Here is a 27,893-nt window from a genome sequence, read left to right as displayed (position 1 = left end):
TTTTTTTAGTATGAAGGAGTTTGAGGAGCAAAAATAAAATGAGAACCTCTGTTCTACATCGATCTCATTTAAATCTTATAGCATCCCACCTGGTCAGGTGGCTCAGTTGGCTGGAGCATTCTCCCATTCTATTCCCTGGATTGCAGGCTCGATCCCAGGTCAGGGCAGGTATGGGAGGCAGCCAACTGATGTTTCTCACATCAATGATTTTCTCTCTCAAATCAATGAACATATCCTCAGATGAGAATTTTTAAAAAATCTCACAGTATCCTGATTCCCTTTCCCAATTTTAATTGTCTTCATAGAGTTTAACACTACCAAAAATTATACATTTTTATTGATCTGTGTTCTTCATATGCCAGTCGTTTGTCTACCAGCTCTCAGGTCCATTCCCTACCCTTCCTCTGCAACATACATTTCCCAGGATCCTTTGCCCAAAGCAATGGGAAGCACTGGCAGAAGCTTAGAGGAGAGCAGAGCCCAGTTTCTCTGCCTCTCTCTCCTTCGGACTCAGCCTCTCCTCTGTGCTCCCAGCTCCAGGGAGCCCTGGCTCCCAGGCTCCAGGGAGCCCTCTCCTTCTTTGTGTGTCTAATCCTGGGGTGTAGTGGTTTGTGCTCTGGGTTCCACCTGGTTGCTTCACCATCCCAGTTTCCCTTTCAGCTCTCCCCACATGGGGAAGACACTTAGCTTCCTCATGTGAAAACAGGGATAATAAGAATGGCAACCAGCGCTGCTGTGAGGATTAGCAAACACACACATAAAGAACCTAGCACACTGCTCAGCCCAGAATAGGAAAACGTAGTTAACATTATTATTAGTGTATTTTAAACTTTGTAACTGCTGTCTTCCTTACAGAAAAAGTAAATCTATTGCTTTCAGCTAGTGTTAAAGTTTTCATTATTAGCTGAGATTCTAATGGACGTGGAAGTTATTTTTTCCAAGATAGCTACTGTAATTATGACACGATCAATCGCTTTCCTCAATTTTTACTTCAGTTGGGGAAAAAAATGTGCAGAGAATACTGCAGGAGAAATTCTATGTAATCAAGCACTACAAGCTGCAATAAATCAGAGGTCTTCCCTTCCTCATCGCTATGGAAAGGAAATAAAGCTCAAATATATTCAGCACTTAATCCTCTGCCGGGAACTCGCTAAGAGCTTTCTATGCGTAATGACACTTAATTCTCATAGCCTTTCAAAGTGGACATTATCATTATTACCCCCTCTTCCCAGAGCAGGAGACGGGCTCAGAGAGGTTCTGGGGTGGCCAAGATCACGCAGCCCGTAGGAGAGGAACAGATTTGAACCTGCACTGAAGACGAGCCCTTACCTGCAACCTATTTTTGGAGAACTAAAATAAAGCCATCCAATAGTTAATGCCTATGGATTGTTTCCCACGGGACTTGATGCCTGTAATTAACATACTTGCTCATATTTCTCTTCCATGGTACAGAAAGACAGACAATCTGAGCCGCAGGCTTTTTCTTTCCCACTTGGGATGGTCAAATAGAAACGATTTATCTGAGGGCCATAGCAGGGAAGTCCTCAATCTCCAACAGTTTTCTTCACTCTGCTCCTGCTGGTCATGGGAGAAGGCCCTGGCTGGGTCAGGCAATCAGGTGATGCTGAAGGTAGTCATCCACAAATAATTGCTGGTGGTCCCCAGATGCTGATGCTCCACTGTGCTGCCCATGAGTGAAGGGGCTCCCTCACTGCAGCCGCACTGGAAGCCAAGGAGCCTATCCCTGCTGGAGAGTATGACACGGTGCGCAACAAAATAAACACCTGACTACTGGCTGGAGTTTCCTCCCTGCATCATCCCTGCTCTCCAGCCCTGGGATCCTGGGCTGGATGATGTCGAAACACCGAAAACCTATTGCTTCCTTTGAAGAAAGATTTTTCCTTTTCCTGAGCCACAGCTAACAACTTCAGTTTGTACTCCACATCATTTCATTAAAGAGGTATTAACATATGAAGGGATCCTTTGCCAATCTTGCTTTATTGAACTCTCTCTGAGAAATGAAAATCATAGCCAAATGACAAAAAAATTGAACGGTCTCCAATTTTCAGGAGCACACCTGTTCTGCATCTGACCTATGGAACCGGTGGATCAATTCACGCATGCCCGGTGGTGATTCACTCACCACGTGTCCTCTCAGCACAGTGTTAGGCAGGGTGCTACGTCCTGTGGCAGAAACAAGAAGGTGGAATGCTTCGTGCAAGCCACGTGCGGGCCACGGGCTTTGCCTGCGAAACACCTGCAGGTCTCTTGTGGACCCGTTCCTGGTTCTGGCGGTCAAGGCCACACAGTTAATGTCATCCCAAGAACGTTTACCTTTTCCTGCACTGGTTCCACAAAATGTAGCAAAGATGAAGGAACATGCATTATCAACTCCATAGCCAAATGTTAGATGTAATGATGGATTTTCATCCCAGGTTCTTTCCTTTCTCACCTGACCAGTCTATTTCTTCATGGTACTGTGTGATATTGAGGGAGCTAACATTGGATGCATACCTAAGTTGTGCTAAGTGTTTAAATGTAGCATGTTGTTTTATACTAGAGGCCCAATGCATGAAATTCGTGCAAGAGTAGGCCTTCCTTCCCCCAGCAGCCGGCACCTGGGACCCAGGCTTCCCTCGCAGCCCCAGCTTTGTCTAGAAGGTCATCCAGAAGAATGTCCTGTCTAATTAGCATATTACACTTTTATTATTATAGACTCTAGAGGCCTGATGCACGAAAATCATGCAAGGTGCTTGGCCCTCACAGCCCCTCGCAGCCCTGGCTTCGTTAGGAAGGTCGTCCAGACATAGTTCTGCTGTTCAGTCTAATTAGCATATTAGCTCTTTATTATATAGGAGTAGTGACAATCCTAAAATAAATACTTTGACATGCATTTTATAGACAAGCAACCGGGTTAGAGAGACTGAAAACTTGCTATTAGAAGTTGGTAACTGGGAATCAAACTCAGGTCTTAGACTAAGCTTCTGTTTCTTGTTACTACCCCTTCTTCCCAAACTGGCTCATCTTCCCAGAGCACCCACTTTACTAGACAAAGACTTGGGGAAAGAATAATTATGTGACAGAAAACATGGATAGAATTATCATTTAGAATATGAATTTAATATGAGTTTTCAAAGATAAAGCATCTTTAGAGGCCTTACAGGTGTTTTAAAGGAAAAGCTTGTGAACCACTTTCTACACATGGAAGTCTAGGGCAGGTGAACCATGCGGCCTCTTTTCAAAAGTTATTTCAGTATCTAGACGCTCTATCTAGCAGGAAGGCAGAGTAAAAAGGCTATGGTATCAGGGCCCTGCTGATACACTCTGCTCAGAAAACAAAAACCTGTGCTCTCTTTAGAACTCGGTCGGGACATGGGTAACAACTCCTGTGTGCTCTTGGGGACATCACCCCTACTTCAAGTGGCTTATACAATGGTCTGTCCAACTCCATATTCTGGTCTGGGCAAGAGTTCTGGTTTAGTCCTCTTTCTTCACCCCGTTGCACTTCCAGGCTTCTGGGTACATTTCCACATCCCTCACATTTGGCGACGCCTCTCCACGCAGCACTGACGCCCACAATGCAGCCTCCCTGGGCTGAGGATGGGCCCCACATCTATAGCCACCAACTGAGTAAGAGCAGCAGGTGCCCTTCCCCCACCCATCACAGCCTTTGTTTTTATCTTTGCTTTCCACGGAGTATCACATATCCCATGTCCCTGCCCAGCTAATGCTGAGATGTAACAACCTGTCACCTGAGATGTGGCCCATTAAAATTACATTGCACAGGTAATGGAGAACACAGTGCAGGTCCGACAGCAGGTAGTCAGCCTTAATTTTCAGGGCAGCCTCGTCTAGGCCCTCTGGGCTCCCTGTCTCCACTCCCCTTCCTCTCTGCTTCTTAGCACATGGACATCCTCACCATTTCTCAGAGGTATCTCTTGGGATCTGTTGAGTGGGGGTTGTTATTTAACACTGTTCTCATTAACTCAGCCACCAAGTCACCGCAGCATTGGGGTAACAAGGTGGGGGCGGGGAATTGTGGTCATCACAGTAGACCATCTCCAGCAGCTGGTGGGGGTGGGGAAGAGCGGATTCAGCTGTCTCTGCATGTTTTCTATGAACAGACAACTGGACAAATGTGACTAGCATCAGGATCTAGAGAGGCAAGATGTGAAAAAGCAGAACCTCAGAGTTGCTGTCAGTAAGGACCCGATACAGTTTGCCTCGGATGCAGGTCCTGTCCCTTTCCACGTCCCTTGCTGTGACTGATGAGTTTGTCTGACCACATTGCTTAGAGAGGACTTAACATTGGAGGCAACAGGCAGGAGTAAGAATTGTTGATTCTAGGGCAAGAACATCACAGGCACGAGGTGCTGGAGGAGGGGCGGGCAGGAGCTATGGAGCTGGGTGGCCTTGGGTCTGAGTCCTAGCTGCGCCTGTGTGACCCTGGGCATGGTACTTACTCTTTTCAATTTGTGAAATGGAAACAGACTACCTGCCTTAAAGGTGTTGTTTTACAGATTAAATGACATAATGCAGCTAAAGCATTTAGGGAGTGCATGTTCAGAAAATGGCAGCGTTATGATTATACCCTCCCAACTAGTAAATCCTTAGGGAGTCAGCTTATCAGATCCCAAAGGCAAACCACATTTGCAAAGCCTTGGAAAAACTCGCCAGTTCACAGGCCCATCCTCTTGAGAGATCAAATCCAGGTCACCTTGCCCAACACTGATTTTAATGAGTGGCTTGCCCTAGGGGTGACTAGTGGGCCCTCTCCAGCTAACCTGCTGGTTTGACACTGGACATGAGCAGATTTAATACACAGTCTTCTGAAAACCAAGCAAGAAGATTCATCCAGGCTTTCTCTCTTAAGAGTTAAGTGCTCATCCCTGAAACCAGGAGTTGGTCTAGCTCCTAAAGTAACATTAAAATTTCCCCAAGTCTCTGAGTGATGAAAACCTGAAGTATTTATCACCTCATCATGATGATTCAGCAATGAAGACAGCTAATTTTTTAAAATCTTATTGAGTCTTTTACAACCCATTTTATTCTTCTAGGGTATTGTTCAGAAATCATTTAGTGGTCTATAGGAGTTCTGGTTAATAGCTATGTAGAAATGTATGCGGAGAGGTGATTAACACATTTGTTTTTCAGCACCTCTTCTGGGTGCTCATGGCTCTGAGCCATGAGTTTTTACTCACACTGCCTCATTTAATCTTTACAACAGCCCTGTGAGATCAGAATTATAATCTGCAGTTGACTAAGAGAGAAATGTTGGCTCAGAGGCTGTACCAGTGTCGCAAGCATCTGCAATGCAGAGCTAGCTGACCTCCTCCAAGTCTCTGTGCACAAGCCTAGTGTTGGGTCTATGACACTGGAAGTCTATTTTGTTGATGTACATTCTGTCTTACCAGTATTATATACGTTTCTATCAAAATTGAAATACCATGAGGGAAACATGCAATAGAAAATGCTAAGTTAAAATTTAAAAACTCATTATAAACTCAGTTCTCCGACAGCCCATTACTGAAAAGCTCATCTCTATGGACAGTTTTTTGTCTCGTGTTTCTTGCCACAATATTTTGAGAGAGGCTGAAACTGAGCTGTAGTCTCATGAGAAAGGTTGCCAGAGGGATGCAACTCTTTCCACTATGCACTTGACCGCTGAACAAACTACTCATGTTAGAAGACGTGCAGAGCAATTTGGAGCAACTAGACTTTCTGGACATTAGGGAGGCTGCTCAAGGACAGGATCTCTGCTTTGCTCTCTTGGTGCCTAAAATAGAACCAGCTTCCAAGCAGGTGCTCGACAAACATTTACTGAATGAATGGCAGTAATGGCAGTCATGAGCTCACAAAGCCTTTCTTGGGCTATGTCATCCTCTGTCCAATCTTGGGATGCAACGTGGGAACAGCTATAGTGGCCGTAAACTCCTCAGGCATGCCGGAGGTAATTAGTTAACCAGGAGTGAACAAAAACAAAACAAAGTAAAAACAAAACCAAGTCGTTTCTTTAAAAATTATAGCAAAAACTGCGTTTTCTGACATTTTCTCCATCCTAGACAACCTCCTAAAACCATTGAAGTCTTTAGTTATCTGAAGGAAATTTTACAAACTAATGATACATACTGTGAATGGTAGTGGACAAAGGCATTGATTTTTGGCCAGACACTCTTGAGCTACAATGCTGATTTGTGAATGACTTATCAGCTGTAAAACCGGGAACCCCTTAGCTTGTTTAAATATCAGCTTGCTCATTGGTAAACTGAGATATTTAATTCATTGAGTTATTATAAGAATTAAGAAAGATTAATAGTGCCTGGCACTTAGCAGACTTAATAAATATGAATTCCCTTCCTTGCTCCTTCCCTTCCTCTCCCCGATCTTTCCTTTTCTGACACCCATTTATCCTAAAACCACAGAGGTAGGTGAGATCATGTAATTATTTTTTAAAATGTTCTTATTGCTCCACATTCAAAGACTTTTTTTAAAACATGAGTTGGAGGAACTCTAAGTTTTCTACTCATTTTTTTTTCTGAGTGTCAGATCTAAGATAGTCAATCCTATTACATAATAGAAAAATGGAGAGCTGAGGGCTAGGACACAAAAATTATTATAATTAGACAAATAACAGGAAAAAAAGGTTGTGGCTTCGTAGGCTTCCTATTTTCTGTCATTATCTCTAAAAGTGGAAAGAGATACAATCGAAGAGGAGATGGCCTTGCTTCTGAAGTTACTGCTACCTTAGGAGCTTCAATGGGGACATCTGTTGGCTTTTTAACAAAGGAAGCTGGAGAGGATCAAGGAAAGTGCAGGAGACTATGGTTCACAAGGGAGCCACATCTGCTTGGTATTTCCCCAACTGAGAAAGCTCAACTTCTGAAACAGCCCGGGTCTCCTGGTTACCCTGGAATCTAGGAGCAGATTAAAGCTTTTCTTTCCTCCATATTTCAATGATACTGATCAACAGCTGTTTATACCCTTTAATACCTAATGAAGGGCGAAGCCTTCACATCTGTCAGTATTTTCCGGTTCTATTTCCTTGGATCACAGTGGGGAGGAGGTGAAGTTGGAGCCCCTCCCACTCCCCAGAAGTATGCCTCGGATTCAAAGCTGTAATGCTAAGCAGAAGTCCCCGTTTCTCATCCACCCAGGGTCTGCTGTTGGCTGAGAATTCTTCTTTTACTCTATCCTGACAGGTGTCTCGATCAATTTCATGATAATGATGACTCATAGCAGCACAAAGATCAAAAAGAAGAAAAGTAGGCTGGAATAGCAGGGAGGAAGAAGAGAAGGAAGTGAATTCTAACAAAGAAAGTGGCTCCTGAAGATAAGTTATTTCAAAAAATAGCAAAATATGGTCTGAGGGCAAATCACAGAGGTGAGCAGGAGGCTCATGAAGACCCTCAGGGTGATGGTGGATGGTGGTTGTTTTTACTGAGCCCTAACATTTCACCTTGGAAAAGTTAAACAGGGAAAATTAAACTTTGTGGAGGCAAGGTACACAAAATACCCTGGATGATACTAAAGAGATTCAGAGACATTTGTTTAACTTCACTTTGATCACCAGCCACATACGTAGACATGTTGGGACTTTATAAAAATTATTTTTCCATCCTTCCTTCTGTCCATCCATCCATCCATCCATCCTCCCACCCACCCATTCAACAACTTACAAGGCACCAAGACTGGATTAATGCTGGGACAGTCAAATGAATAAGACATATACCATAAATGTAAGGGGCTTACACTCAATTGGTGGAAGAAGACATGGTATCAAGGATGCAAGAGAAGATGGTGAATCCAGAAGGAGAGAACAGTGTGGATAAAACCAGAGAGGTAAGAAACACATTGTTTCTTGACAATGAAAAGCATTCTGGGTGGTTACAATAAACAGGATAGAGTGCTGGGTTCTTATTAAAAGTGCAAATTCTTAGGTCTTACCTAAGAGATTCTAATTTAGTTGTTAAGGAAAAAAAACAGGGAATTTATATTTTTAACAGAAGCCCCAAGTAATTCTGATACAAACAAAAGTTTGACAACTCTAATTTATATAGATCAACATTTCCCAAAAGATTGATGTTACATTAAAAAAAAAAAAAAAGCCAGCAGGTTCAAATTAGGAAATACTACATACTAAAATAGTATTCCTTTCTTGGAGATTTATAATGCATATTAGCATATTAAAAGTCCTGCAATAAAGAAATTAATTTCACTCAGCACTTCCCAAACTTATTTTTTCATGGGGGAAAAAATCATGGTGCACCTATTAAAATCTCCCAGAACATTGGTGGACTATGGAGCATAAATTGAGAAGGATTCTGATGAGGAGTATGCCCCCCAAACCAAGTGAATGGCTAAAAAAAAATGTCTAGAAAAAGATAGCAAATTCAATTACTCTAGGGGACACCCCCTGATTTCCTCCGAGCAAAGTCTAAAACCACCTCCAGGAATTTCCTCACCCTCAAGTAACACACCATGGCTCTGATGTGGTTTCTGGTCACCCACTCTACGTGGTAGCCACAGCTGCAAGCAAGAGCAGAAATGCCCAGAGTTCAAAGCATCAGGGAGCAGGAACAGAAGGGAAAGGACAAAGAGGAGGTCTCCTGGCCCACATTTATTTACCTTTATTGCTAGCATATGCTCTGCACAGAGCATTGGCAGTGGCTGGTGATGCTTTTGGAAAAGAAAAATTCTTCCCAGCAACAAAAGAAGCCTCTGACTGTCAAAGAAAGTGCAAAAAGACATGAACCTAAGAAATTCTCGCCCACTGGAGGTGCCTATTAGATGGCTGGCAAGAGGGGTTGGAATCTGCCCTCTTCCTCCTACTGTGGTGAGGCAGGGTTTGCACCCCCACCCACAACCTCCTTCCTTAACAAGGGGCAGCAGAGAGAAAGAGCATGAGGGGACTGGACAAGTCAAGGCAACACCATGATTCTGAGCAAACTGGTTTGTGTGCTGAATATTTCAAGATGTACACACTGCCTTAATCAATTTATGCACTTTCTTCTAATATTAACTTAATTACTTCCATACGCCCACCTCAAGTTTCCATATGCCACATGGGGACACACACATCCCAACTAGAAGTGATTTCAGCAATGCATTTCAAATGCTTCTTTTATCCGCCAACCATTTCAGAGCTTTTAAATAATACTTTCTAACAGCACAAGTATTTTTTCAGTCATTCCACAAATATTTCCTGAGTGCCTACAAGGGATTCCAGGCACCAGGCTAGCTGGACACTGGAGATATGACAATGGAAGTAAGGAGATTGCTCTTTCCTGTTGAACCTAGGGCCTAAAAAACCTGAATTTTAAATTCAGCCTGTCAGTGCATGGAAACAGCAATGATCAGCAGCATAAAGAAATAAATACAAAGGGTAGAAAAGGTTTGGCTCTTCCCCTTGAAGAGTTTCATGACTCAGAGCACAAGGGAAACAAAAGCATTTGCACTTCAAGTGTCCTGGTGAGTCTAGCAACTACACAAGGGTCCAGAGTTGACAGCATAACCTGGGATAAATAACCTGTGATCAGGAGAGGGAAGAACAGAATGGCAGGATCTTTATTTTCCCAGAATGCTAACCCCTTGTTTGATTGGTCCCCAAACAAATCCATGGATTCTCCCATTAGGATTTCTTAACCTGAGAGGTAAATACCAGTGACTGTACCAGAGATCATGTAACTTTAACTAGTTAATTAGTAAATAATAAGAACCTTGTCAGAATGACTGGGTGGGGTTAGGGTCTAGTCCTAAGGAAGCCAGCAAGATCAAATCTAACATTTCACTAAGACAATGTTCCCCAGCATGTGACAGGTGTAATTTCATGATTGAGGTCCATGAAATTATTGTAAGTGATCCACAAATGTTATTTTTCAAAATTTCAATGAGGTTCTTAGATATAGAAAAAGAAACTGCAGGTATGTGAGAGATGGAATTTGGGGAAACATTGATTGATGACGTGTGGTATCCAGTGTTCAAAGGCAGTACTGGAAGGAGCCTCTACAACCCTTCTGAGCTCAGGTGGGATGTGACAAAATAACCAAGAAGCTGGCCATGGACTTACCCACACATGTTGGAAATATGTCTTCGTTGTTGATCTGGACCTCGATCCAATCCATAAGGAGGTTCATGTACTGGGGAGCGGGCAGTGCGGTCGGCTTCTTGTACTTGAGGTCATCCTGCCACCGATACTCATATTTGGGGCCCCCTGACATCACAGGGCAGGTCCTCTCGGTGCAGAACTCACAGATGGTGCCGTAGATGAGGTTGATCCGATTGAAGAAGTCCACCACGTGCACGGCCACCCAGTCATTCTGGTCCTCCCCACTGGGCAGCTGCACCGCCGCCTTCAGGTCCACGCCTGAGTTGAGGGACGCCTGAGCCCGTTTGTGGAGCTCAAACCTCTGTGTGCCAGGTTCGAATTTCCTCTTGGGCCGGAAGGTCTTGTCCTTGTTGAACACCTGCTTCAGAGCTATGGACATGGTCTTCTCCTTTTCTTCCTTTGTTTTGCAGGTAGCAAAAAAGCACCTGGAACTTCTCAGTGAGAGATCACAGCCCAACAGAGTTTTCCACTGCCAGCCCTCTGGCCCCAGTCTTGCGGCCTGCAGCTTCTATCTATTTTAAATGGCCCCTTCCATCTTTTTCTCGAGTGATTTCCGGGGGAATCTCATGTTGCTTCCTAAAGGAGAGAAAAGAGTCTCATAAGTGCCCGGGTTCCATTTAAGAAATGACAAAGGCTTAGACCAGATTTCCATTTTGCATTTAGCTGTGCCCACTTCCATCCAGACATGTGGATGTGGAGGTTAAGCCAAACCCCTGGGAAGCCGTATTCGTGATCTTGGTCAAATATCTGGTTACTCCTCCTTGTGTGATCATAGGCCCAATGGACCTCTCCAAGGTGTTATGGATGAACATGGTAGTCAAGATAGATAACAAATTCATCATGCCACTGAATGACTAAACAAAGAGACATCTGTCTGTGCCTTTATCCGGTGCCAGGTACTAAATTGGAGGAGGGGTACACAAGAGTTTTGAAATGGGAACAGGAAGTCTACCTGCCTTATTTTCCAACCCAGAGCCCCATCAGGACTCCTGCCTATAACTTATATTATAGGCATGTTAAATGGTTAGAACAATGCTTCTCAAATGTTAATGTGGGATTTTGTTAAAACCCAGGTTCTGACCCAGTAGGTCTGAGATGGCACCTAAGAATCTGCATTTCTTTCTTTTTATTGTTTTGTTAATCTTCACCCCTTCACCTGAGGATATTTTTTCCTCTGATTTTTAGAGAGAGTGAGAGGAAGGGGGGGGGAAGGGTGGGAGGAAGGGAGAGAGAGAGAGAGAGAAACATTGATGTGAGAGAGACACATCAATTGGTTGCCTCTGGCACGTGCCCCAACCAGGGCGAGGGATCGAACATGCAACCATGTCCATGCCCTTGACTCAGAATCGAACCTGAGACCCTTCGGTGCACAGGCAGGCATTCTAACCACTGAGTACACCAGCCAGAGTGGAATCTGCGTTTCTAACAAGCTCCCTGGTGGTGCCAAATCTACTGGTCCATGGATGATGCTTTAATTATCAAGGCCTGATCTGACTAAGGGATCTTATTAGAAATGCAGGCTCTTGGGCCTCCTCCCAGACTTAGTAGATCTAAGTCTGCATTTTAATAAAATCTAAGAAGTATATGCTTTGAGGAACACTGGGTTGAAAGGGTGCCTGACTGGCTGGGGTAAGAGATGATTAAATAAACTTTCATTTGGTGTTTTCTTGGCATCATAAACATAATTTTCAGTTGAGTTTGCATATGTGTGTGTGAGAAAGAGAATGACCCAGAGACTCACTATTTTGAATACAATGGCCTTGACAGATGGTGACAATGACCAGGTATTTTGATCTTGATTGATTTGGACAGCACAGCACCCTGAAGCTAGGAGATTCCTAGTGAATACCTTTTCATAAATACCAGATGGAAAGTGGCTGCTGATACTGCTGCTACAGCCTCATGCAGAAAAGCTTCTTGCACTAAATAAAATGTAGTGTTGGCAGTAACAGTCATTATTCTCTGTCCTTGTCTCCAGGAAGAAAAGAACAAGTCATAAGTTTTGCTCCCTGGGTAGAAACTATAAGCACATTCTATATTATTAATAGTACCCACTACAATGCTAGTTCTCAATAAATATGTAAAACCAATTGTTCTTTTAACCAATAAACATTTACTATAGGCCTTTTATGTGGCAGACATGGGGCTAAGGCAGAAAGAATACAGAGCAACTAAAAACTTGGTCCCTTCCTTTGAGAAATCCACAATGTGATGTCTAGTTTTGAGGTTAGCCTATTGGGTTTTGCTTTTTAAGCTACAAAGTTAAAAGCACCAATTTAAATAGTGATGTGATTCCTTCCCATTGCTACCCAGGTTAGAATGAAAAAAGATGATAAGGAATGAGGTCTTGTGGAAAGAGAAACATGGAAATCCAAATAAACAGCATAAAATTGACAGGAGCGCCATATGTTCTCCATATTTTCTGCTTAATAGATCAATTAGAGCAATAAAACATGATGTGCACTATAAAAATATGCAGGGAGAATTCAGCCGGGCTGTAAGGGAATGTTGACAAGGTAACTAAGCAACACTGGCAAGGAAAGTTCTTATTTTTCTTTTCCTATTGATGTGTTCTGCCTTATTTGTTAAAAAATAAATAAATAAATGAGAGTCCTTGCCAAGGATAAGGAAGAAATAAAACAAATCTCCCATTCAGTCCTGAGAGATCCATCTTCTCTAAAGAGACCTTGATGGCACAGAAGGGTGGGCAGGACAGAGAGAAAAGAGACTGACGCTGATATGAGCTGGGAAGAAAGAGGATCGATATTTCATCTGTTGGATGAAGGAGTCCTCCTGGCAGGACCAGCTGGCAAGGCAACTCCCTACAGGAAGGCCATAAGAGAAATGCCCCAGAAGTACCCCACATGAGGAAGCTACCATGTCATGGTCATTGCTGGGGCTCCAGGGGCTACTGTGGTGCCGGGTACAGAGCCACCTTCACTGAATGGCTGCTGAATGAATGAATGAAAGAATGATAGTGAATGAAGAACCCTTTGTATAAAAGTGAAACTGCAAAAGTGAAATGAAATTGTACCTCCTGTCTTTAGTTCTTTGGTGGCTCTATCTCAGCCTGTAAGCCCAGCTGCTGGGCTATTCTGAAATGTCCCTTCCTGAAAGATCTAGACATCTGCCCAACATCTCTTTCAAATGGGTCATTCCTCTCCACTGTTACCTAAAATTTCCATCTCTTCAAAATTGAAAAATGACTAGTCTGATTTCCCATCTTCCCACTATATTTTTCTCTTTATGGCTGGAACAGTCTGTAGAACCTTCTTCTCATACCCCAAATATTGAATAAAAATAGGTTTATATTTTAAAGTGTGTGTGTGTGAATAAAATGAACATCTGACCTTCCCAGGATCCAATAAAGGATTTGCCTACAATGGAATACTAATGTTGCTGTAAAAAAGAAAGAACTCCTACCATTCGCAAAACATGAATAGACATGGAGAGCATTATGCTAAGCGAAACAAGCCAGTCAGAGAAAATAAATATCACATGATTTCAGTCATTTGTGGAATATAATGAACAACATAAACTGATGAACAAAAATAGAGCCAGAGCCAGAGAAGCATCGAAGAGCCCGTCAAACTTCAGAGGGAAGACGGGAAGGGGAGGGGACGGGAGGCGTTAAGAGATCAACCAAAGGACTTGTATGCATGCATATAAGCATAACCAATGGACACAGATACTAGAGGGGTGAGGGCATGTGCTGGGGGGTGGGGGTGGCTGGGGAGAGGTCAATGGGGGAAAAAGGAGACATATATAATACTATATGTAATACTTTAAACAATAAAGAATTTTATAAAAAAGGATGTACCTAAAAACGTGATTCTATCAACATTTACGTACCATTTTACTCCTGCCTACTTATTAGGTGCTATCTTTGCTCACAAGACAATCCCCAAATTGGAGATTCCTGCCTAAGAAACAGCCTTGCAATTTTTTTTGTGTGTGTGTCCAACTAACCTACCTCCTCAACTTTGTTATATTCTAGATTAGTTAGCAGAAATATTACGGCCTCACTTTAACCTTGAAAGACAGCCATGATTGAAGAGCTTTAAAAAGTCCATGTTATTTCTTAACACGGATGAAATCAGGACAAATAGGTGCAGCCCTAAGAAGTGTGTCACATTGCCTTCACTCCCCCGTCATCTTCTAGCTCTTCAATGTCCATTCAAGTTGTATTCTCACTGTTTTACTTACATATTTATTTAGTAGGACATTTTAGCATTAAAAATATGAGTAAATATTCCAAAGACAAAAACATGGTGCTCAACCTTGCACAGTGCAGCAGCAGCAACAGGAGGGAGTGCTCAGTGCGCAGGTGTCTATGTCAGAGACCCACAGTGATTCTCCCTTTCACAAACTCAACACTGCCTTTCCGAAGAAGACACCGTGGTGACAAAAAGTGGAAGGATAGAAAAGGGTACAATTTATTTGATGTGGTTTAATTCAGTACCTACTCATGTTCTGCTGAAGAAAACACAGATTTTTTTAAAAAAAATGTTTTCTTAAAGAACATAAAGTTCTCTTAAATAATGGCCTTCCTGAGGCCAAGAGACTGGCTTGGATTCCCAATAACAAGGAAGATGGCAAACCTTTGGTCCACACGTGGATAGGATGGATCCAATGTTACCACAGTTTTAAAAATAAATAGTGAAGGTAGAATTATTATAAGATAAATGCTCAGTTAACCTACTTATAATTTATGAAAGACATACTAATTATTTTAATAATTTTTTCAAAGAATAGAAAACTCCAAGTCATTACCACTTACCCTATTATTTCCAGATCTTTGAACTGGCTAGAAAATACTTTTGTGTTTAAAAAAAGACACATGATTTGAGAACACAATACCTAAGGCAAGTGGGAGAATGGAGGGTGGAGAGGGCATTACAGATAAAGATAATGTAACAGCTTAAATTAAAACAAATTAAGGCAGAAAAAAAAAAGGTGTTTTTAGTTTTTCAAGCACAGGTATATACTAGCTAATGTACTATCACTCAGAACCTCTGTCTGATACATGGGAGAAAGGTCATTGTCAATTACCATTTCCTTCTTTCTCTTTGAGACAGGTTATGCCAATTCTTTCTCGGAAAAGTCTTGCTTTAAAGGAAAAATATTAAAATTCAAGGAAGTTAGTTCCTTAACTGTCAACAGACTTATTTAATCTTAGCCACTCGAAGTGAATTTGAGTCTTGGGGTCTGGAAAATTTTACCCCTGGCACTATGGCAACTTATGTATGACATCTGGAACTACTGCAAGAGAGTACAAAATGGGCTAGAAGACTGAAAATATATTTCTAATTTTCAAAAGGGTATTGTGTTAAGCTTGGGAGTGGTGGGTAAAATTGACAGCAATTGCAGGCAAGATTTGGAAGCAATATAGCCATGTAGCTGAGAACACAGCATCTGCGGGGTTGCTGTGAACATTCAAAAGGTATCTGCAAAATGTCTGGAATGCAGTGGGCACTGAGTAATGTGGTTGCTGCCATCATCCTCATCATTATTACAATCATATTAGGATGCACGTTTTAATAGTCAGATTATCGAGAGACCAAACAGCCACCTGGAATCTTAGAATGCATAAAATTCTATTCAACTTAATTTCGTAACAGTGATAATAACTCACATTTATTTTGCTACTTATTTTAATTTTCACAACAACCAAATGAGTAGGCATTATTATTTTCCCTATTTTAGGGAAACTTGAGATACAGCACGATTAAAACTTTGTCTCAAGTAATAAAACCAGGAGGTAGTCAAGTTGTCTCAAAAACCCTTAACCCCAATTAAGACTGCCTATTGAGACTGTTGGGTAGTTCACACACACACACACACACACACACACACACACACACACACACACCAGGGGAACTTCTTGGGCACATCTGAGGGGGTTGGCGAAGGGCGTGGGAGAAGCACAGACCTAGCCCTAGCACACAATCACATGCCACTCCCAAAGACACATGTTTCTTGAACCTTTGTGATCTAGTCAGATGACCTGGATTCAGGTCCTGACAATAGCTCTAACTGGCTAAGTCTTTGGATAAGAAACCCTTTATGAACCTCAGTTTTAACTTCTTTAAAGGTAATGGTGCTTATTTCTCAAGGTTATTGTGAAAATTTAAAGAGACATTGCCGGTGAAAGCACTTTATAAATGGAAAACCACTACATAGTTATTAACAGGGTGATGAGTAACAAATGAAACAACAACTTCTGACATGACACCAAGAAATGATATGAGTAATGAAAAATAATTCAATGCAAATGTGTGTTTATAAGCAAGAGATAGGGAAGGGGAGCCCCGGATAGCAGAAAAGAGTAAAATCAACACGTCCTTCTTGCTTCATTTGGATGGACTTCTCATTCTCATGCAAAATGAAATAATATTAATCCAAGTAATCTGGTGGTGAGTCAATATTCCTCTACATTTATAACCCACTTAGCTTAACATTGTGAGGGGATTCCAACATTTTTTCTAGTAATAAAACCCACTGCAATATTATCTCATGAATTTTGATATACCAGGGCAAACACTTTTTCGAATGAAGTATGAAAGTTCTTGTTTTAAACTTTAAAATGCTTTACATTTAATACAATACCTCAGGTTATGACTCAGCAGGGATCTCTGTGTTCAGATAACAGGAATAACTTTCTGATTAGTTATCTGGCTGGAGGATGAAGGCTGCATCCCCAGAAACTTCAGGAGAGAAAAGACAACCATCTACCTGGGAGCTTTTCAATCTGCTGAGGTGAAAACAGATGGACAAAGAGGATAACACGGAGACAAATAATTAATAATGCTATCCTCTCTACGCTCCTGAACATGCCCACAACAACTACAAAAGAGGTTTGAAACAAAATAGAATCAAACAAGTAACTGTAATCGATATGGCCGCCTGGAGAACTGGAGAGAGCCCTGCCTTTTGAGTCCAGACTCTGCCCTTACCTAGTTACCCTCTGGGCTAATCACGATCTCTTGTTTCAGATTCTTCCTTGGTTAAATGAAGGTGATAACAGAATATCACAGTGTTTGGGGGATAAGTGGGATGATGTAAGTAAAGGTGGGCAAATATCAGTGCTATATTTATTGACCCCGATTTCTTGTGTATCAGGTTATCTCAGATTATTAACTAGCTTCATGGTCAATGGGGATCCCAATCAGACCTGGTCTGGTCTTTGACTTCTTTCCCACAAGACCTGAACACCTGACCCTCAAACTGTATAAAAGCTTGGAAACTTTTAGAGGACAACCCCATTTCCTCACTCCTGGTTTTTACGAGGAAGTATTTTCCCTAAGTCCACGACTGGCCTTTCTTTGTCTTTTTACTAAGGTTGCCTTGGGGCAAGTGGAGGAACAAACTCATTTAGAGGGTAAATTTGAGAAGAACCAACTGGGCATGCTCAGCTGCAAGCTTTCCCTCCTGGGAGGTGCCTGCCCGCAGCAGTGTGTGATTTGCTCTTTCCCAACTTTCTGAAGAGAGGAAGCCTGCTCGGTCCAGCACTACATGGGAAACGGTGGGTGAACCTAGCTTTTAGATTTAGCACAGACACTTGGTTATGTCCTGCAGCCTGGCTTCTGTACGATGATCTATAGGATGGTCTGTTTCTGCAGCTGCTTCAATCAGCTTCTCCCAAGCCATGGAGAGGAGAGTGGTATTGTTTCCTGGAGGCCCTCTCGGAGACCCCAATCCGAATCCGAGTTAGCCGCTTTTTAGAAGAGCTTCATTAAGACATCAGTTCAAGCATAACCTACTTATCTGCAGAAGTTCTGTGTCTACCTCCCAGGCACTCACAGTCTTCTCCAGAGCTTTCTCAGACAAGAGAGAGCCCAGTTACTGCCCAGCCACAGGCACAGGGTGAGGCTGCTCAGGGCAGAGGAGCCCTCATCTGTGAGGCCTTCAGAAACACTCCCCAGCAGTCAGAGTGTTCCGGTAGACAGTCCCACGCTCTGCCAGTGGCTGCTGTCCAGGGCCAGTGCTCTCAGTGGGGAATCTAAACGCTTCCATCCAGAAAAGGCCCCTCCCTCACCCCGCCTCACTGTCTCAAACTTCTCCCTGGTTTAACTTCAAAGCTCTGCTCAAATAAGGGGAGAGAGGAGGAGAAAGAAGGAAGGAAGAAGAAAGGGATGGCTGATCACGCCTGGCTGGTGACGTCTGCACCTCAGGTGCACATCTCTCTCACTCTCACACCGTGACTGCACACTACGCTCCATTAGCCTGTGAGGCCGGATCGCACCCTAGACGTCACTGCAGCACTAACACTGAACCTAGGGCCCGGCTCATGTTCTGTGGGAGAACTATGTATCTAAATCATTCCTGGTCAAATACCACACAGACACACAGTTCCTTCTCCAGCTGAGCGGGCCCAGCTCCTGGAATCATGATGAGACATAATCGACAAAGAAACCTTGGGAAACAGAGACACCACACAAAGAGCAACATCAGCCCCTGACATGTGCTTCCCGGGCCAGTCCAAGCAGCTCACACGTTTTCGTTTTCCAGCATTCACTGAAAAGGCAGCTCCTTTAGAAGCAAGCCCAGCTTTAAAAGAATGTTTAAAAATCCGTGATAGATCTTTGGAACATCTTTGCATGGTGCTATAAAGACCTCTCTCTGTGTGAGCTTTTTTTTTTTATTTTTTATTTTTTAAAAGAATAAGTTTTAAAAATATGCCTCAAAGGAAAAATAATGAGTTAGTAAGGAGGTCATTCAGCTTGGGGAACTTTTTCTTTCTAATAAGAGAAGAAATGTATTACATCACCTCATTTACAGCAAACGCTATGTCTGTGAGTTTGTTGCCCATCCCCAAGCTCTTGCCTCTGCAGCATCCACCCTTGTCCCCTTTGCACCCCTTCACACCAGGTGTCAGCAGCCGCCTTGGCCCCTATCCCTTGCCCTCAGTCACCCTACACAATACCATGCCATGAAATTCATTTTCCTCCAGCCACCACCCTGCCACCCACCCTCATGTGGCTGTGGGGAGGCCTAGAGAGAGGTCATACCTGATAGCATTTTACAGCAAGAAGAACCCTGGAAAAGCACTCAATTCAATTCAACCTCTCAATGTACAAAAACAGAAGCAGCCACACCTAAGCAGCCCAGAAAAGGGTGGTGAGGCCCACAGCGCAGATTGGAGCTGATAACCTCGGTGCCTGTGTTCCCTCCATAAACCTCTTAAATGCTTAAGCAAGATTGACACCTACCTGCCCTGCAAACTGCCCTCCACTTAACTATCACTTTCAACACAAACCATATACATATAGTTGTTGTTGCTGTTGTTGTTGTTTGGTCTAAAGGAAGCTATTTTATTTTATTTTTATGTTAAACCTTTCATTTTTATTTTTATTTTATTGTCTAAAGTTTTACATATGTCTCCTTTTTCCCCAATTGACCCCCTCCCCCATCCTTTCCCAGCCCGGCAAGCCCCCACCGCATCAGTGTCTGTGTCCATTGGTTATGCTAATATGCATGCATGTAAGTCCTTTGGTTGCTCTCTAACCCCCCATTCCCCTACTATTTGTCTCTAGATCAGTCTATTCTTGTTCATCAAATTATGTTGATCATTATATCCCACAAATGAGTGAGATCATGTGATATTTATCTTTATCCCACTGGCTTATTTCACTTAGCATAATGCTCTCCAGTTCCATTCATGCTGTTGCAAATGGTAAAAGTTCCTTCTTATAGTGGCATAGTATTCCATTGTATAGATGTACCACGGTTTTTAATCTACTCATCTGCTGATGGGCACTTAGGCTGTTTCAAAATCTTAGCTATTGTAAATTGTGCTGCTATGAACATAGGGGTGTATATATCCTTTCTGATTCGTGTTTTTGATTTCTTGGGATATAGTCCTTGGAGTGGGATTACTGGGTCAAATGGGAGTTCCATTTTTAACTTTTTCAGGAAACTCCATACTGCTCTCCACAGTGGCTGCACCAGTCTGCATTCCCACCAGCAGTGCACAAGGGTTCCTTTTTCTCCACATCCTAGCCAGCAGTTGTTCTGTTGATTTGTTGATGATAGCCATTCTGAGAGGTATGAGATAGTATCTCGTTGTTTTGATTTGCATCTCTCTGATGATTAGTGACTTTGAGCATGTTTTCATATGTCTCTTGGCCTTTTGTATGTCCTCTTTCGAAAAGTGTCTATTTAGATCCTTTGACCATTTTTTTGATTGGATCATTTATTTTCCTTTTGTTAAGTTGTATGAGTTCTCTGTAAATTTTAGAGATTAAACCCTTACCGGAAATATCTTTGGCAAATATGTTCTCCCATGCCGTGGGCTTTCTTGTTGTTTTGTTGATGGTTTCTTTTGCTGTATAAAAGCTTTTTATTTTGATGTAGTCCCATTTGTTTATTTTCTCCTTAATCGCCATTGCCCTAGGGGCTGTGTCTGTAAAGATATGGCTACGACATATGTCCGCTATTTTGCTGCCTATGGAGTCTTGTACGATTTTTATGGTTTCCCATCTTACATTCAAGTCCTTTAACCATTTTGAGTTTGTTTTTGTGTATGGTGTAAGTTGGTGGTCTAGTTTACAGCCAACATCATACTCAATGGCCAAAAACGAAACTCATTTCCCCTAAGAACAGGAACAAGACAAGGATGCCCACTTTCACCACTCCTGTTCGATATAGTACTGGAAGTGCTAGCCATAGCAATCAGACAAGAAGAAGATATAAAAGGCATACAAATTGGAAAAAAAGTAAAACTGTCCTTATTCGCAGATGACATGATACTATACATAGAAAACCCCAAAGACTGCCTCAAAAAACTACTAGACCTAATAAATGAAGCTGGCAACATAGCAGGATACAAAATTAAAACCCAGAAATCTATGGCCTTTTTATACACCAATAATGAACCCATAGAAAGAGAAACAAAAAAAAAATCCCATTTACCATAGCACCAAAAATATTAAGATACCTAGGAATAAACTTAACTAAGGACGTAAAAGACCTATACTCGGAAAACTTCAGCACATTTAAAAAAGAGATAGAGGAAGACGTAAACAGAGGGAAGAACATACCATGTTCATGGATTGGTAGAATTAACATCATTAAAATGTCCATACTACCCAAAGCAATCTACAGATTCAATGCAATTCCCATTAAAATACCAACGGCATATTTCAAAGATCTAGAACAAACTCTCCAAAAATTCATCCGGAATAAAAAAAGACCCCGAATAGCCACAGCAATCCTGAGAAATAAGAACAAAGTTGGAGGTATCACATTACCAGATATCAAGCTATATTACCAAGCCACGGTTCTCAAAACTGTCTGGTGCTCGCACAAGAACAGACATATAGACCAATGGAACAGAACAGAGAATCCAGAAATCGACCCAAGCCATTATACTCAATTACTATTTGACAAAGGAGGCAAGAGCATACAATGGAATCAAAACAGTCTCTTTAATAAATGGTGCTGGGAAATTTGGACAGATACATATAGTGTTTTGTTTTGTTTTCATCCCCTGGGTGGTTTTTAAGCCTTTTTAAAAATAAAAATAAAAGTAACATAACCTTTTTCTTTTCCATCCCAATGAAGTCTTATGCAGAATTCAATTCTATAAAAATTGATAAAATTCTCTATTCTGTGCTCGAAACAGGCAGGATTCTCACTCTTAGGCTACCCCCTCCCAACAGCCACTGAGACTCCTCTGAGGACCTTCAGGCATGGCTCTACCCATCAGACAACTCATGGATTCCCAACGCCCACTGCACTGGCCCCTTCCTCACTCACCACCTGCCACCAGCCTTCAGCCTTCAAGGTCTGGAGAGTGGCCACCACCTCCAAGCAGCCTCTCCTGACCTTTGCTCCAAAGCTCTGAATGGGTAGCCCTTCCTCTGCTCCCAAACAGTCAGAATCATGCATTTTTCTCATGCTTCACCCCACCTTCAGGCCCATTTATAATGAGGACCCAGGGCCCATTTATAGTGAGGGCTCACCCACCCAACTGGCAGCCCCCAAATATCCATGGAAGCAGCTTCAAACATTGCGATTGCCCCCCTGGTGAAGGTTCAGCCTGCCCCTTGGCCTTCTCTCCCTACCCTTCCCCATCTGGCTCAGTTTCTGTTCAGTCTGAGCCCTTGCCTCTTTACAAGCCCATGGATGGGGTTTGGCCTTCTCTTCCTGAGTTCTGCACTCTTCCCCCAGCGCTGCCTCTCATTTTTCTCTTTCATTTTTTTCCTCTTGAGCTCTGGCATCTCTGCTAGAAGGGGCTGGCTGAGGAAGGGGAAATATGACCCCTCCTCACCCTGAAACATCTGTTTACAGACGAATGTTCAAGCCGACCCTGCACCTGCCTCAGCAACAACAGGAAAACCGAGGTTGCCCCCTCGGGTCCCACCCTCTGAAGACAGGTAGGTGAGTGACTCGGATGCACTCTAACCTTTAAAAACTCCCTGAAATGGGAGTTTTGTACTCCAGGCCTGGCATATCCAGGGGTGAGTGGGCCAACAGTCATTCCTGAGGAGAACAGGCAGATAGAAACACAGTCCTCGGAAGAGTTGAATTTCCAGCAGAAAGAATGAGCGAAAAGTCCTCAGGGAAAAGGAAGACAAACCTGAGTCACACTGGAGATGGGAGACGGCCCTCCCCTGACGGGTCTACCCACCACGCCACCAATGGAGAGCCTGGCTCACTCTCCACCTGCTGCCTTCGTGTTGTCAGACTGGTGGCTGAGTGGGTCTGAGATCAGGCTGCCTGGGTGTGACTCCCGGGTCTATCACTTTCAGAGCTGCCATCTCTTGAGCCTATCATGTAACATCGTGAAACTTTAGTTTCCTCTTTTATAAAACAGAGATAATAAAGTGACCTGTCTTGTAGTGTTGTGAGAATTAAATGACATTATCCAAATAAAGCATTTGGCACAGCCCCAGGTACAAGGTAAGTGTGTAATAAGTACTAGCTTTTCATTCTTATCATTCACATAATGCTTTCTTTTATATGTGTACTACAGGCACGAATTCGTGCACCCGTGGGGTCCCTCGGCCTGGCCTATGGTATCAGGCTGAAACCGGCTCTCTGACATCCCCCGCCCACCCCCCCTCCCAGAGAGGTCCTGGATTGCTAGAGGGTGCAGGCCAGGCCGAGGGACCCCACCAGTGCACAATCAGGGCCAGGGAGCTAGCAGCAAGCTAACCTACTGGTCGGAGCGTCTTCCCCCTGGTACTCAATGCATGTCATAGCGACTGGTCAACAGGTCAACTGTTTGCCCCCTAGTGGTCAGTGCACGTCATAGCGAGCTGTTGAGCAGCCTTATCATAATATCATTAGCATATTATGCTTTGATTGGTTGAAAGGACAACAGGGCACTTAGCATATTAGGCTTTTATTATACAGGATATCCCCTTCTGGACAGGAGACTTCATAGGCTTTCTACTTTCTCGCCCTTATAAAAATACTCTTAATTAATTCTGCCTCACAGGATCATGGGGATGATAGAATAAGACAGTAGGCAAACAAACAAACAAAACAGAAACAAACTCACAGATACAGGGAACAAACTGATGGTTGCCAGATGGAAGGAGGATTGGGGAATGGGTGGAAAAGGTGAGAGGTATTAAGGAAGTACAAAATGACAGGTACAAAAATAGTCATGGGGATATAAAGTACAGCATAGGGAATGGTGTCAATAATCCTAAATAATAAAAAGGTATTATGCAAATTGACCAAAGGGCAGAACGACCAGAATGCCCACAGCCCCTCACCCCCGGCCGACCTTCCCCTGAGTGAGCACTCCCACCCCAATTGGGGGTGGCAAACCACCCGCAGACCTCACCTGGACGGATGGCCCCCAATGGCCCCCATTGGGCACGGGCTGGCTGGACGCCACCAGTGCACAAATTCTAGTCCTAGCTAATAAATAAAGAGGGAATATGCTAATTGACCCTCATGCTGTTGCAAAGATGGCGGCACCCACAGCCAATAAGGAGGGAATATGCTAATTGAGTGCCCCGTCCTCAAAGATGGCGGCGCCAACAACCAATAAGGAGGGAATATGCTAATTGACTGTCCCACCCTCTAAGATGGTGGCACCCACAGCCAATAAGGAGGGAACATGCTAATTGACTGCCCCGTCCTCAAATATGGTGGCTCCCAGAGCCACAAGATGGCAGTGCCCAGTCCCCTCAGCCCCCCAGCCACCCAGGGCCAGCCTGAGGTTCAGGCAAGCCTTGGATGGCAGCTGCCCAGCCGCCCAGGGCCGCCCGAGGCTCAGGTAAACAGGACCGGCCAGCAGAGGTGTGATGGGACATCGCCTTCCCCTGATCGCCGGGTCGCCTCCTGCCCCTGAGGGCTCCTGGACTGTGAGGGGGGCAGGCCACACTGAGGGACCCTCCCCCCCCGCCCCACTCCAGTGCATGAATTTTCATGCACCGGGCCTCTAGTGTTGTAATAAGTATGTATGGTGTTAGATGGTACTAGATGTATCAGAATGATCACGTCATACAGTATTAAACATCTAGTCACCATGTTATACACCTGAAACTGATATAATATTGTGTGTCAACTGTAATAGGAGAATAAGTTAATTAATTAAAAAAAAGATGGCAGGTGAAAAGAGGTCAGCAGGGGGTCTGGCACACTATAGGCACTCAGTAAGAGCAGAGGGTATTGAAGAGGCTGGCCCACCCTGGTCACACTCTGAGCCTTCCCTCCCCAGGCCTCCCTCCAGCCACTGGGCTGAGGAGCCCTTCAGAAAACCAGGGGCCAGTTTGAGAAGGCTCCTCAAGGAACCACACGGAGCCGCTGGCCACAAAGCCGGTGTGGATTGGACATTTATACTTATTATTTTATGATGAGAATTCAAGCTTCCTCACAGCAGTGCCAGAAAAACTCATCCTGGGTCCAGGGGTGCGTCTTTAATACCAACTATCTCAATTTGGATTTTGTTATATAACCACCATGTGTAGACTTGCCAACAATGTTAAAAATAGAAGGCAATTAAAAAAATCAAAGAGAAAATCTCCTAGTTTCTAGACTGACTTGCATGGAAACAGTGACCCCACCAAGGCATGATGGGTGTCAATTTTTCATTCACTTAGGGGAGTGGTTTTTGTGTTTCCTGTTGTTTTCTTTGGGTCGTTTTATTTATTATTCCCCACTATTCTTTAATGACAAGTGAGGGTGCCACCACTCTTCTTAAAAACAATAAAAGCTACAGGGAGGAAAATAAGCCTTTGCAAGCCTCCAAAGGCTGGGGGTTTGCCCAGAGAAGTGTGCTGCTCAAGCACAGCGTGGCAACAACTGCCCCGGGCCCTGGGCCGAGCCAAGCCCCTGTGGTGAGGACTTGCTTTATTTTTGGTCCAAGCGCAGAGTCCAGGAAGCCACATCTACTGACTTCTTTTTCATTTAAGATTACACATTCATCAATGAGCCTGGTTGAGAAAGCCTCCATTAGAAAGTTTCTCTCTTTGTTCCAAAAAAGAATAGGAAAAACAGAAACACAGACACCATTCCTAGGAAAACAGCACCCGCCCAGCAAGAGACCAAAACAGGTGTGTGCTTCCTCCTACTCTTTCTTTAAATTGCATTTTATCCTTCCCCCCGGCCCTCCCCACACACACACACACAAACACACACAGCAAGCAGCTCCCCAAGCTGAGATAGTGTTTGGTTTTATATAAATGCCAGATGACTCAAATTCCTTGTAGAAGAAGGAGGTGTAGGAATCTATAAAAATGCTGATAAGCACTTAACCACAAACACACTGACAACTACACATGGTGGTTACATAACAAAATCCGAAATGAGATAGTTGGTATTAAAGACGTACCCCTGGACCCAGGATGAGTGCTTCCATCAACTTTAGTTAATTAAAAAAAGGTCAAAGGCTTCATATAGTTGAAGAAGGAAAAATACAAAGTTCCACAAAGACAAGTAGGACTGCCATAGTAAAAAAAAAGAAGAAAAAACCCATCTGAGTCACTTCAGCACATCTCAAAGGCAGACCTTCACATAACAGGTCAAGATACACCATTTGAAAATATTTATATTTTAAATCATAAGATGGCTGTTCCCAGACTGTAGAAATTGAGAGTGATTACACAATGAGCTGGTGCTCATTTGATCTCCCCTAATTTGCCATAACCCCGCGTGGCTTCTAGAAAAAGACAAAACCTGACAGACCACGGCAGGATGGCCAAGGAGCCCTGATTTATTTCAGTTTTGAAAGGCTACTGCACCAGGATTTTCATTTCTGCCCAGAATGCAATCCACACGCCTGGCCTCGTGGTCCTAAATCAAATACACGTTTTTCTCATCTAGCAGAGAGATCTTGTGAGCTGTGAACAAAACCTGCCCAGGTGCCTGGGGGAGAAATGAGGGGGAGGACGGGGTCGCGCTGGGACATGGAGTCACTCCTTGTTGTGACTGTGGCACCAGACTTGGCTAGCTCGCAGAAGGGCCCAGACAGGAAGAAGGCAGGGACTTGGCCTTCAAGATGTCCAGTAAGAGAAGTTTGGCATCACAAGCCGAGAAGAATCTCCTGCCCAGAGAGCTAGGTCCCTAAACTGATCCAAAGCAAGGAGGGCCTCACGGCTTCTGAGGGCAACACAGGGACCTGCAGATGGACCATGGGACACAGTGTGGGGGAATTCTAGTCTTTTCTCCACCCAGGGGCCTAGCCACAAACAGGGAAGGTTGATAATGGACCCCATGAAGATGTTCCCTCAAGGTCATCAGAGGTCATGCACCCATCCCAGCTCACAGGAGTAAGCACCTTGGCATTCATTTGGGAAGCTGCCCAGAGAGTCTAAGCTTTCACCTGGGGCACCTCACCTGAGAGCATCCATACGCACTTGAAACAGTAATTGTTTCATTTTTATAACAGTCTGGGTCTAGGATGTATTTAATTTGATAGAGCTACCTCAAATTGTGTGGGAAGGGGATAAAGTAATTCTGATAATAACTTGCATTTCTTCCAACCATATCCCTATAAACATAGTGGGACCTTTTAAGTACAGGTGCTTTCTGACTAATGATGAAATACATGTACACCTCATCATTCCATGGCCTTCCAATATCTCCTGAGGACTGAGGCTTAGAAGAAACAATTCAAGTGGAATTCCCCCAGACCTTACCAGTCCAACCTGCCTCTCGCCATCTGTTACCTTGCCATTCCTCTCACGGAGGCTGACTGGCTAAACCTGACCTCAGCCAGCAAACAAGTGCAGGCAAGGACATCTCAAATAGCACAACGCAGGTCAGCAGACCCTAAACTAATTGCCATGATGGCAGGGATGGCATGTGTCTGCTGGTTAGAATCTTCCTGTCATTTCTGTTATGAGACACACAGCTGTTTCCCATTCTGGGAAGTTTTGAAGGGGCAAGGAAAGGGAAGACAGGAGGAAAGGGATCTTCATGGACAAAACCTGGCAAAGGTTCATTGAGGATCTACAAGCTTCCCAAATAAAGCACACCCCACCTAACCTAGTCTCTCTCTCCCCCATAACCCTGCTTTAAAGTTCTTCATAGCTCCATCTGGTTTTACTATGTTTTTCTTATTTTTACAAAGCCATGATCTACAGATCTGGCCCCTGGATACCTCTTCCTCTACAGTTCTTCCTGTCACTTATCTACCCACACTGGGCTCCTTGATGTTTCCATAACACATCAAGTTCACTATCATTTGAGGGGTCTATTAGTTTGCTAGGGCTGCCATAACAAGGTAACACAAGCTGGGTGGCTTAAATAACAGAAATTTATTGTCTCAGAGTTTTGAAGGTTAGAAGTCTGAAATCGAGTTGTTGGTAGGGTAGTTGGGTTC

At 43.5% G+C, this 27,893-nt stretch overlaps 1 protein-coding gene across 2 annotated transcripts in view; it reads right to left on the bottom strand.

The window, feature by feature from the left end:
• MOB3B (MOB kinase activator 3B) overlaps nucleotides 1–27,893 on the bottom strand; it is a 194,505-nt gene that overhangs the window by 118,874 nt on the left and 47,738 nt on the right. For both annotated transcript variants that reach the window (XM_080667991.1, XM_080667992.1), the window contains exon 2: nucleotides 10,067–10,681. In XM_080667991.1, the coding sequence (XP_080524117.1) occupies nucleotides 10,067–10,484 (418 nt within the window). In that variant the 5' untranslated portion in view covers nucleotides 10,485–10,681. The remainder of the gene's footprint in view (nucleotides 1–10,066; nucleotides 10,682–27,893) is intronic.

The sequence above is a fragment of the Plecotus auritus genome (genome assembly GCF_963455305.1).
Source record: "Plecotus auritus genome assembly, chromosome: 5".
Lineage (NCBI taxonomy): Eukaryota > Metazoa > Chordata > Mammalia > Chiroptera > Vespertilionidae > Plecotus > Plecotus auritus.
The sequence above is the reverse complement of the archived record's forward strand: the minus strand, read 5'-3'. Positions and strand labels throughout refer to the sequence as shown.